This window comes from Lipotes vexillifer, unplaced genomic scaffold (genome assembly GCF_000442215.2).
Source record: "Lipotes vexillifer unplaced genomic scaffold, Lipotes_vexillifer_v1.1 scaffold325, whole genome shotgun sequence".
NCBI classification, from domain to species: Eukaryota; Metazoa; Chordata; class Mammalia; order Artiodactyla; family Lipotidae; genus Lipotes; species Lipotes vexillifer.
In genome coordinates this window covers 668,161-680,603 of record NW_006799313.1, presented here as the reverse complement: position 1 = coordinate 680,603, position 12,443 = coordinate 668,161, and the positions used below count along the sequence as shown (strand labels likewise).

The 12,443-nt window shown below is 38.6% G+C and overlaps 1 protein-coding gene across 3 annotated transcripts in view; it reads left to right on the top strand.

The window, feature by feature from the left end:
• CPEB3 (cytoplasmic polyadenylation element binding protein 3) overlaps positions 1–12,443 on the top strand; it is a 178,600-nt gene that overhangs the window by 102,856 nt on the left and 63,301 nt on the right. For 2 of the 3 annotated variants that reach the window (XM_007471556.1, XM_007471557.1), the window contains exons 5-6: positions 7,749–7,916; positions 9,886–9,975. In XM_007471556.1, coding sequence (XP_007471618.1) covers positions 7,749–7,916; positions 9,886–9,975 — 258 coding nt within the window. The remainder of the gene's footprint in view (positions 1–7,748; positions 7,917–9,885; positions 9,976–12,443) is intronic. The other variant, XM_007471555.1, reaches the window with a different exon arrangement.

Genomic DNA, 12,443 nt, shown 5'->3' with positions numbered 1-12,443 from the left:
AAAAAAAAAAAAAAAAAAAAGTTGTGATAAGTACTAGGCAGGAAAAATGGGAGGTTCCCTTTAAGGTAGGATGGTTTTCTCTGAAGAGATGTTATTTAAGCTCAAACCCAAAGGATGGAAAGACAGGATGGAAAGGATGGAAAGATTTATTTATCTTTAAATAAATGTTTTATTTTGGAAATTTCCATACATACACAAAAATAGAATTGTTTAATGAACTGTGTACCCATCACTTAGCTTCAATGATTATCAACATTTTTGCCAATCATGTTTCATATGTTCCCCCTCCTTTTTTCCCTTAGAATATTTTAACAGAAATTCCAGACATCATAATACAGCTATTTTAAGAGGCTTGAAGCATAGTACTGATAAATGCTACAACATTGATAAACCTTGAAAACATTATGCTAAGTGAAAGAAGGCAATTAGAAAAGATCACATGTTGGATGATTTCACTTTTATGAAATGTCCAGAATAGGCAAATCTATTGAGACAGAAAATAGACTAGTGGTTGCCTAGGGCTGAGAGGGTTCAAGGAAAATGGGGAGTGACTACTAATGGGTTAGAAGGATGAATTATTTCTTAATAAAGCTGTATTAAGAAGGAGTGGTGGGGGAGGGGAGAGGCACCTGAGGCAAGAAAGGGCTTTGTTTGAGGAAGTAAATAGAGCCCAGAATGGCTGAGCTTGGTGGGAGAGAAGGGAGGGGGTATTAAGATGAGGTTGGAGGAAGGAAGGTAATCTGATCTTGCTGGGCTTTAGCTCCTGGTAAGAATTTTGAACTTGGTCCAAGTACAAGAGGAAATCGATGAATGTTTTAAAGCATGGGCAAGTGATCAGTTTTATGTTTTTAAGAGTACTCTGGCTGTTGTTTGGAGTAGAGTGAGAGAAGTGGGTTGTCTATATTGGAATGATGGTAGTAGTCTAGGCAAGAGATGATGGTGCTTTAGGATAGGATGATGGCAGTGGAGTTGGAAAGAAGTGAACAAATGGGGTTTTATGTAAGAGTTTTGTGTAATAAAAGGAATGCTGGGACTTCCTTGGTGGTCCAGTGGGTAAGACTCCACGCTCCCAATGCACGGGGCCGGGTTTGATCGGGGAACTAGATGCCACATGCATGCTGCAACTAAGAAGCCCTCATGCTGCAACTAAGACGTCCGTGTGTCGCAACTAAAAACAATCCCGCATGCTGAGATCCCGCAACTAAAGATCCCACAAGCCATGACAAAGATCCTGTGCCACAACTAAGACCTGGCGCAGCCCAAATAAATAAATAAATAAATAAATAAATTTTTTTTTTTTAAAAAAAGGAATGCTGTTGCCCCCAGAGATTTGAAACCTTTCATCTAGTTCAAATCTCTCATTATGTAAATGAGACTCAGATAAGTGAAATGTCCAAGGTCACAGAGTAAAACAACCTAGGCTGGACTCTGACTATCTTGACTTACAGGCAGTTTTTTTCCCTTAAGGGAGACATGCTTCATAATCCATTTTTTAAAATCCCCAGAGTGACTTATTTCTGAGCTCCTTGTAAAACTAAGATGGAAAGGGTCAGGCTTGGAGTGGAAGTATTGGGCCAGGAGTGCCCTGGAGCTGCTGGATTGACAGCAGAGACGTGGCAGCTCAGAGGTGAGGTCCAAGCAGTTTTAGCAGCACAGCATGGCTAGTGGGCTTTTGTTTTCCCCTCATAAGCTGCAGGAAACGGAACCTCCTAGGGAAGAATAATCTTGGACAAACCTTCCATGCTTAACTAGGCTTTGCAGGTTTCTTATTTGGCCCTTGTCTTCCAAGTGTCCTTTAGCTTTTTTTAAAAAAATAAATTTATTTATTTATATTTTTAATGTTTGGCTGTGTTGGGTCTTTGTTGCTGTGTGCAAGCTTTCTCTAGTTGTGGCGAGTGGGGGCTACTCTTTGTTGTGGTGTGCGGGCTTCTCATTGCAGTGGCTTCTCTTGTTGAGGAGCACGGGCTTCAGTAGTTGTGGCTCGTGGGCTCTAGAGCACAGGCTCAGTAGTTGTGGCGCATGGGCTTAGTTGCTCTGCGGCATATGGGATCTTCCTGGACCAGGGGTTGAGCCCGTCCCCTGCATTGGCAGGTGGATTCTTAACCACTGCGCCACTAGGGAAGTCCAAGGCTCCTTTAGCCTTAAGTCATCTCTACATCCAGAGATTTTTTGTCCATTTACTGGGCCAAAAACGACATTCTGCTTATTAATTGAAAATAGATACCAGAAAACCAGACCATTGGTGGAAGAGAAAGCCAAATGGCCAAAGTGCAGCAGTTGAGAAGTATTTCTCCTGTTTCTGTTGAAATATTGAATATGAATATTTTATGTGAAAGTTCCATGAGATTCTAAAGCAGATTTATATGCTAGGTACATAGAATATAATTTTTGGTAAGTAACGTGACTTACTTAAAACATTTTGGTCTTGGGGAATGCCTTTTTTTTTTTTTAACATCTTTATTGGAGTATAATTGCTTTACAATGGTGTGTTAGTTTCTGCTTTATAACAAAGTGAATCAGCTACATACTGAGCTGATCTCCCTGTGCTATGTGGCTGCTTCTTGGGGAATGCTTTTATTAAAGAAAAGAAGTATGTCAGAGAGATACTACTTTAGTGAAGCAGGGCCTCTCATGGGGTACAGTTTGGGTACATCCTCTTAAGTTTCAGTTTCTAGTAATGCACGTCCAGGAACTAAAATTATACCAGTCTTCCCAGGGACTGTTTGTCATGGGAGGATGATTTATGCCAACCAAATGAATGCACGAATACCAACCTCTTTAGTCTACTGGACAGATCAGAATACCAGTGTTTCATCTTATCATGGAGATGGATGTAACAGAAATATAATTTCAGTGGCTGATTATTTTTCTGCTAGTTCAAGAGTCACCTCTTCATAATAAGGCACTAAATTCATAGAACAGCCCTTCAGGAGCTTATAATTAGAGCATAGGGAAATTGATGGTTTTCAGGCTTTGGAAAGATCAAATGAGCCATTCTGTCCCACATAGGAGTAATCCCGACAGTATGGTCAAAGTCCCCCTGTCTCCTGTTGATATGAGCTGGGTAAATGCTGCAGGTTCTTAGTCTACCCTTCTGTCTTTTACATGCTTCCTGCATACTAACTTTTTGTTCCATCAGTAATTGAGGCAGTCATGTTACAGTAAGATTGACTAGATTCTAGATTTTGTATTCCATTCCTGAGCATATACTTTTTTTTTTTTTCTTAAGTCTTTATTAAATTTGTTACAATATTGCTTCTGTTTTATGTTTTGGTTTTTTGACCCCAAGGCATGTGGGATCTTAGCTCCCCGACCAGGGATCGAACCCGCACCCCCTGCATTGGAAGGCGAAGTCTTAACCACTGGACTGCCAGGGAAGTCCCATCGTATACTTTTCTTAACTTGATTGAACTTGGATGTTTCCCAAGGCTCCATACACTTCACACAATGTCCCTTTTAGTGGCTGTCTGCTACAGACAGATAATCTGCATTTCAGTGGTTCTTAAGTTTGAGCATAGGAATCACTGAGGAGATTTGTTAAAAGTGCAGATTTTCAAGTTTGACTTCCATGATTCAATTTAAGAAGATCTGAGGATTGAGTTCTGAGACCTGTATTCTTAGTTCTTTAACCTACAGTTAGAGAAACATCATGTATGTGTGAATTCTTAGCAGTTTCATTTCCAGGGGCAAATTTATTACTAAAGTCTACGGTACTCTGTATACTAATAATAAGACAGAAGTTTGGTTTTAAAACCTTGGAAAGTTTCTTAAGTACCCATAACCAATTTTTAAAACAGCCCAAATTTTTGCAATTAACATTTGCTTTTATTTCCTTTGCCAAAATATTCCGGGGAAGCTGTGGTTATGTTGGCCGTGCAGAAAGAAAGTTCTCTTTGTTCCAGAATGTCTTGAACATCCGCTGCTTCTCCTCACTGATCTGGTTCAAGACTTCCTCATCTCTCAACTGGACAGTCACAGATTTGTTCAGAATTTCACCCCATCCTCCCTCTCCCTGGCTGCAGATTGCTAGTGGAGGTGATGTAACTATTGAAGGATTTGGGGTGGAGGGAATAACATGGTCCGGGGCATCTTAGAGAAGTCATTCTGACAGGATGGAAGATGGATTAGATGGGAGTATCAGAGTCTTCAGGGAGTGAGTGTGGTTTTTTAAAAAAAAGCTAGTATTAGAATGAAATAGCAAATTTGGAAAATGTGGAAATTTCCTGTTGCTTTTGTAATATATACTGTAAAACGAATGCTTGAACAAACAGAAGGAGGCGAAAAGGTCTCAATTTTCTAGGAACAGGATCCCATCTCTTGCCGTCCTCACACCTGTATGTTGTGTGCCAGCATTTATTTGCACATACTGTTTTCCTTTCTTGTCTACTGCCTCGCTTGTAACACTTACTGTATACCTATTTTATGTGCCCTTATTAGGACATGAAGATACAGTGGTGAACAAGATTAAATTGGTCCTTGTCCTAATAGAGCTTACAGTTTCACGGGGTTGGGAAACGAGATACCAAATGAAAACCCTTATGATAGCATAATGGTAATTGAGGAAAAAATGTTAGGAAAAGTGCTGTGAGTGGATAGAAATGGGCATCTAATCTAATCTAGAAGGTCAGGAAAGTTCTACCTGAGTTTCAATGACTTTTCAGCTTAGACCTGAAGAATTAATAGGAATTAACTAGAAAATTGGGGAGTTGAGAGGAGGGTGTTTGTTTTGGGTGGGGGGAACACCTTGTCCTTAGGGCCTGAAGCAGGGAGGAATAATCAGCAATTTCTAAGGAGGTCTGGGTGATTGGAGGTTAGTGAACCAGAGGGAGAGGCAGCAACTATGATGAAGGAGAGGTAGGCAGAGGCCTTACAGTTTACAGTGTTTTTGTACTTTATCCAAATAAGGGGTGAGGGGTTTTAAGGATGGGGTGAAGAGTGTAGTTACATGTTCAGATTAATATTTGAAAATGGTGACTTTGGCTGTTTTATAGAGAAAGCATTGTAGGGTACAAGGTAGAAATCAGTAGACTAAACAGGTTGTTGTATAGACTCATTAGGCTGTTCAGGGGAGAGATGGTGGCAATCTGGACCAGGGTGTTAGGACTGAAGGTGGAGAGAACTAAATGGATTGAAGAATTATTTTGTAGCTTGAGTTGGTAGAACTTAGTGAAAGATGGATTAGATGTGGAATATGAAAGAAAGGGATGTCAGGGATGACTCCTAGATTTCGAGATTGAATTGAGTGTGGATAATAGTCATTTTTATTGAGATTGCAGGGGATGCTAGAGGCACAGGTTTGGAGGGAAAGATAAGAGCTGTTTTGAAAGTTCTTTCTCTGTGGATTCTCATTCTTCACCTTAGAAACTTCCACTCCCACAAGATTCTGCTCAAAATTGTCCTCCTGTGAAATCAATATAAAGCCCTCCCCACCCCTCGCTACCTTTCTCTGTAGAGCAGTAAATTGTGCCATTGTGTCACTTGGTAAAGTCTTCTCTTAGTATTTATCTATTTTATAATTATGTGCTTACCTATCTCTCACCAGACTTGATTTCTTTGGCAGCGACGTCCAAATAACTATCTATCCTGTTCCTGGAATGTGGATAAACATTTCTTCAAGTGTTTTCCACTGAGTTATACATGTATGTTAAAGTTTCCATTATCTTAAATCCAAGTAATGCTAGATAAAGTGATTTTACTGCAGAACTTTTCCCAGTCTTTGTATTCTTTTTCTTTTTTTCTCCAGTCTTTGTATTCTAATATGGCTTGTGAATCTCTGGGAAGGGCATAAGGTGTGCAGTATTTTCCAATATTATTTAGTTCTCCCAATCCCTCCCCCCCCTCCACCAGCTTTTGTTTTCTGAGCATCTCATGTTACTAGTATTGACGGTAAGAGGCGGGGATAGGAACATAATGTGGGAAATGCTGATTTGGGTGTGTGAGTAGGACTAGGCACATAATTCACTGAGTGTGGACTATGTGAAAAGCAAACCCGACGGCCGTGGGAGAACATCTCTGGATGTTTTGGGGAAGCTCCTTTTGCCTATAGTTGCTGCAGATCTAGTTCTTTTACCCCCAATGAACAAAACAGATATCAGGGGATGAGAATTTACTGTCTATTGTTTGTCCTTGCCAGGCTAAAAAAGCTAGGTAACACGAGGTGACAAATTTTGTTCTGCTTCTTTGTAGCTAAGCTGGGAAGAGCTGAACAAAAAATTCTTTGGTCCTTTTATTTATTAACTCTCAACATCAAAACAGTGCCTTTCTTATACCACCTGGGTTGTTCATAAAATAAACAGAGTTATATTAGTAACTTTTTTACAGAAGAATTAATGTTCAGTATTTTTCTAGGGCTATTTATATTCTGTTTTAGAGAGTTGGCTGTAGTGATGCAGAACCTAGGTCTCAGGGAAATATAGAGAGGAGAGACTAAATAGGGAAGACAGTGTCCTGTTTTTGAAGAGTGTATGATTTATTTTAGAGGGGAATTTTTCTTTTTTTCAAAAGTTAGAGAGCTCAAGATAGTTCAATTTTAGAGTGGATCCTAGTGGAAACCTTTACTAGGAACTCACTGACTCAAACAGGAAAAACAAATATATATATATATATACACATACATATATATACATATTTACTTTTAATAAATTTATTTTTATTTATTTTTGGCTGTGTTGGGTCTTCGTTGCTACGTGCAGGCTTTCTCTAGTTGGCGGCGAGCTGGGACTACTCCTCATTGCGGTGCGCGGGCTTCTCACTACGGTGGCTTCTCTTGTCGCGGAGCTCAGGCTCTAGATGTGCAGGCTTCAGTAGTTGTGGCGCACGGGCTTAGTTGTGGCATGTGGGATCTTCCCAGACCAGGGCCCGAACCCATATCCCCTGCAATGGCAAGCAGATTCTTAACCTCTGTGCCACCAGGGAAGACCTATATATATTTTTTAAACTTAGATTTTATTTTGTGATGCCAGATGGCATTATTATGTTACATTTATTGACAGACTTTAACTGCTGGCATCTTATGTCATGTGGAGTGGGTAGGGCCTTTACAGACTTTATTTGGCTATAGAGTTAACAATAGACATCGTTTTTTTGATTGATATAAAATACAACTTAGATTAATAAAGATGTCATAACCACATCTACATCTATACTCCCATATCTTAATTTACATGTCTTCATTTACTTGCCCCACCCTTTTTTATTGCGGATGTTTATTTCTAAATTGGAGTAGCTTGGAATGGTAGGGAAAACTTGATCATTTTTAGTACTGCTATCAGAGAAGTTATCAGCCTCTGTCATCAGTTTAATATTCCATCAGCTATCAGACCCAGTCTTTAGACATGAACCTCTGAAATCACCATAAAGAACAATCAAAATCTGTCAATAAAGATTACTTTAACATTTATTTTAAGAAAACCCTGGGGAAAGGAAAAACAACTGCTGAATACTTTCAGCAGCAGTGATAGGGACTGTATGAGTAAAATGTAATTTTTTTTAGCAGCGAAAACAGCTGCAATTTTTGACGCTTCTTCCTTAATATCAATCCAGTGGTTTCTGTGCTGTACATACCTTTACACAAAAATGATACTATAAACTTGTCTAGGCCTGGTAACCTGCAGTTGCTTATTTTATTGAAAAAGTCACACCTCAGGATATATTTTTTGGAATGCTTCACTCTGTGCTTCAACTCCTAATAAAGCATGTGTTGTCCAGGAAAATAATTTTAACCATAGAAACTCCCACATTTGTTTCAGGTCGATCTTCTCTCTTTCCATTTGAAGATGCCTTCCTGGACGACAGTCACGGCGATCAGTCCTTGTCATCCGGCTTAAGTTCTCCCACTCGCTGTCAAAATGGGGAGCGAGTAGAACGCTACTCTAGAAAGGTGTTTGTTGGAGGCCTTCCCCCTGATATCGATGAAGGTACAATGCACTCACTTTATAATGACTTTATAAAGGCCAGGTTTGTTATTTGTGTGATTTGACCCTACCTCTCTTGAAGGCAGCTTCAGGACGTTCATATCTTGGTGTCAGGAGATGAGGATATTTGATAGATGGGGAAGTGAGAGATTGTGCATTTTAGGGCTGCTCTTCATACATAGCAGTCTTCAAACAACTTCCCATTTCCTAGTTATTTGTTTGGGGATACATTTTAAATAATAATGAGAGCTAATATGTATGAAACTCGGACCACAAGCCCATTGTTGTGCCAGGTGCTTTACATTACCTTGTTTAATCTCCATAGCTACCCTGTAAGGCGTCTCCTCCCAGCTCTGTTTTGTGGGTGAGGAAACTAAGGATCAGAGAGAAACAGCTTATCCAGAGTTATGCAGCTAATGGTGCAGCTGGAATCAAAATCAGTCTGATTCCAGAGCTTTTGCTCCTATCCATCACACCATACCATCTCATGTTTTAATGTAGATACCTATTAATGAAACACCCCCTCTTGCCTTTAAAAGAATGAAGACTTATTGGAATATTTCCTAATAATATTTTTGAGATACTGCCAATCCAAAAGTGAGTTTCACTTATGCCTAAAGCCAGCCAACATATAGTAGGTTGTCAATAACTATTTGTTGAATGGACAAATGAAATAGAATTGTGGCAAAGTTACCTCAAGGGAAATAACAGTGGCTCTAATTCTAGTAGGCTTTGGATCTGCTATAAAAACATTGTTAAAGCAGAATTGTTTTGCTAGTATTATTTAAGCTATGATATTTCTCTGATTTATCATGATTTTCTTTTTTTCATAATGAGAGAAGAATAGTCTCTAAAAATAGTTTTACTTTAGGCTTACTGCTTTAAGGTTGTACATTTTCCTCTAAACTATTCTTCTACTAGTGTTAATCTCATCCATGGATTGGATTTTTCTTTAAGACCAAGTTTTTGATCATGGCTGAGAGAGTGGCAACTTAAACCTGATTAGGAGCTTAGTTATAACCTTCTGCTTTGAGTCAAAAGTCAGAAGGAAAAGATAAATTTGTTAAGCTATAACTTTTGAAACATTTTCTTTATAGGCTGTGTAGTAGGTATGTATGAGAGAAAGAGACCATTGGCTTTAGCTTTTTCTTATCCCTAAATAGAATTACCTACTTATTGTCCCTACTCCTCACCAAAGGAATAATATTTCTAAAACAATCTTAATAATAATCTAAGATTAATAATCTTAGAGATTATTTCACCACACAAGTGGAAGTGTATTTTAAATATTTTGTGTATTTTTGCCTCTTTTTCTAAAAACAGAGAACATTCCTATTTTTAGAATCTCCTTTTTACTTGACAGAGAGGTCACCTTAGCTAATGTCAGATTTTTTTCCTTCCAAATTCTTTATATCAGGTTTATTGGAAGTGAAGAAGGGAAGTGAATTATAGTTAGAAACACATTCTGCATTGTTGAAATACAATGGTATTTCACTTAGTAAGTTTGACTTCTGTAAAAATGCTTTAGAATATAGCTCTCAAAACATTTTAAAATAGGACTTCCCTGGTGGTGCAGTGGTTAAGAATCTGCCTGCCAATGCAGGGGACACGAGTTCGAGCCCTGGTCTGGGAAGGTCCCACATGCCGCGGAGCAACTAAGCTTGTGCGCCACAGTTACTGAGCCCGCATGCTACAACTACTGAAGCCGGCGCGCCCTAGAGCCCGTGCTCCACAGCAAGAGGAGCCACTGCAATGGGAAGCCTGCGCACCGCAACGAAGAGTAACCCCCGCTCACCGCAAATAGAGAAAGCCCATGTGCAGAGCAACAAAGACCCAACGCAGCCAAAAATAAAATAAATAAATAAATTAATTAAAAAAAGAAAAAACATTTTAAAATAAAAAGACATGTTTTATGCTATTCTGTTTGCAGTACTATTTTCTCTTCTGCTAAGAGTCCTTCTTTGTTTTGTAGATGAGATCACTGCCAGCTTTCGCAGGTTTGGACCTCTCGTCGTAGACTGGCCTCACAAAGCTGAAAGCAAGTCGTATTTTCCTCCTAAAGGTAATGCGCTTAAAATGTCTGCACTGCCTGCCTATTGGAGAGCTAACATGATAATTCAATAAAAGGCAGCCTTTTAACTCTGAAAACAGCTGTTGACTTTTTCCCCCCAATTAAGAAAACATTTTAATGTTGATCATCTTTTTATATTTTACTGTTTCCACTTGGAGACTATTCTCTCAGGAGCACACTGATTGTTTCGTGGCATCTACTTTTATTGACAGTGAGATCCTGTGAGTTTATTGTGAACGAGCCTTGGCTAACTTTTCATTAACTGAGAGAAGAGATCTAGGGTTTTGAGGAATGTCAGCAATGGAAAAGAAAAGATCGTTTTGAGTCAAATTTTATTAGTAGCCCATAGCCCTGTGGTTTTATAGATCTTATAAACCCCAAACTTGGGAAAGGTAGTGACTGAAGAATGACATTATATAAAATTACTTTTATCCATATCTGTATCTTAAGTGACTTAGCCTTTTAACAGGTAGAGGGCACACTAACAAAGGACTCTTTACATGACCTTGCTTCCCTTATTTTTTTTTTTTTTTTTTGCTGTACGCGGGCCTCTCACTGTCGTGGCCTCTCCCATTGCGGAGCACAGGGTCCAGACACGCAGGCTCAGCGGCCATGGCTTACGGGTCCAGCCGCTCCGTGGCATGTGGGATCTTCCCAGACCTGGGCACGAACCTGTGTCCCCTGCATCGGCAGGCGGACTCTCAACCACTGCGCCACCAGGGAAGCCCCAAACTTCCCTTGTTTTTGATAGGCTTTTTTCTTAGTTTATGAAGGCGTGAAAATATATCACTTTGTTTATAGTTTGTCATTTCTGTGGAATCTAGGGAACTTTTCTGGTGATATTAATTCTACACATGTTCCTAGATTTATATTGAAGAGTGTTTTGAGTTAAAGAGAAAGTTTTCTTCTTGTGTTATGTTCTGTATGTTTCAAGGATGTCCTTCATCTCTAAGGAATTGGGTTTTGATGTGTATTATTGTGTAACAGTACTCACCACAAGAAGATGGAGTCAAAATACTTGTCCTTCCTGGGCCTTGCATAGGAATCAAATTATAGCTTAACCTAGAAAGGCAGGAGCTTCCTTTTATGTCTGGTTTATTAGATTTGTCACCTGTACTTCTCCCCACTCTCTTGATAGCCTATGAAAAATAATATAAGGCTGTTTGTTTGCTTTTAACATTCTTCTGTTAATCTTCTCCAATAATTTTTTAAATTAAAATTAAGTTTTATGTTAGTCAAAAAAGATAAAGATCATCATGCTGATTATTTCAGTGAAGGAATGTATTCACTTTGTGGTGCATGCATAACACTAAAGAAACATGTTTAAAACATGTTTTTAAGAATGCTAATGGTTTGTTGAATCAGAATAGTGGTATTTCAGTGAATGAATGAGTTCACCACACTGTGCTGCATGTAATACACTCTGTAAAGTCACATGTATAACAAGATGTTCCTGAGAGTACTAGCTACACGTGTGAATTGAAGGCAGTGTTATTTCAGTGAAAGAATGTATTCACCACACTGTGGTGCATGTAACACACTCTGTAAAATGACATGTATAAGAGATATTTCTAAGAGTACTAGTTGAAAAAAAAATCATTCTGAGAAGGTTATAAAAATGATTCTGGGATAAAAGGTGTCAGGTGATCATTGTAAAAAATAAAAATGAAGATAAGCACATCTATGGTCATGTCCAAAGAAAATTATCCCAAATCTACCTCTGTCAGAGATAATCACTGTATACATTTTATTAAATATCCTTCTTATATCTCTTTATGAATATATACATTTATATGAAATTTAAAATTTTACATAAATGGGATCACACTATGTATGCCGTTTAATAACCTGCATTTCCCGCCCCCCAGCAATGTCAACATCTTTCTGTAAGAAACCTATATTATCCTTAATGACCTTGTTTTATTTAATCAGTCCTACTGATGGTCATTTAAGTTGCTTTCAGTTGTTTTTTCTCATGGATGATGCTTCAGTGAATATCCTTGTGCCTTCATTTGTTTTGCTTTTTTCTAATTACCTCTTAGGGTGAATTTCCAGAAGTGAGGTACATATTTATACGTACTGCCAAGCTGCCCTTAACAAAGGTCATACACATTTATGTTCCCAGTAATAGTACCTGATTCGTAAAACTTTGTGTTATTGAGGGTTTAGCAATATGGCTCTTTTTCGATCTTTGCCAATCTGATGGTTAAAATAACATCTTTTTTGGCATTTTTTTCTCTTACTGGCCATTTGAATTTATTATTTTACTTTCTTACATTGACCTCTCATTTCCCTCTGGAATTTATGATGGAGTAAGTCACAAAAAAGGATCCAGCTTTATTTTTCCCGGTATCATGCCAGTTGTCCCAGCAGTCATTTATTGACAGTTCCATTTTTTCCTCATTGATTTGAGTCATTAGAATTAGGTATTGGTTGGAAGATCATCTCTTCTGTTTCCC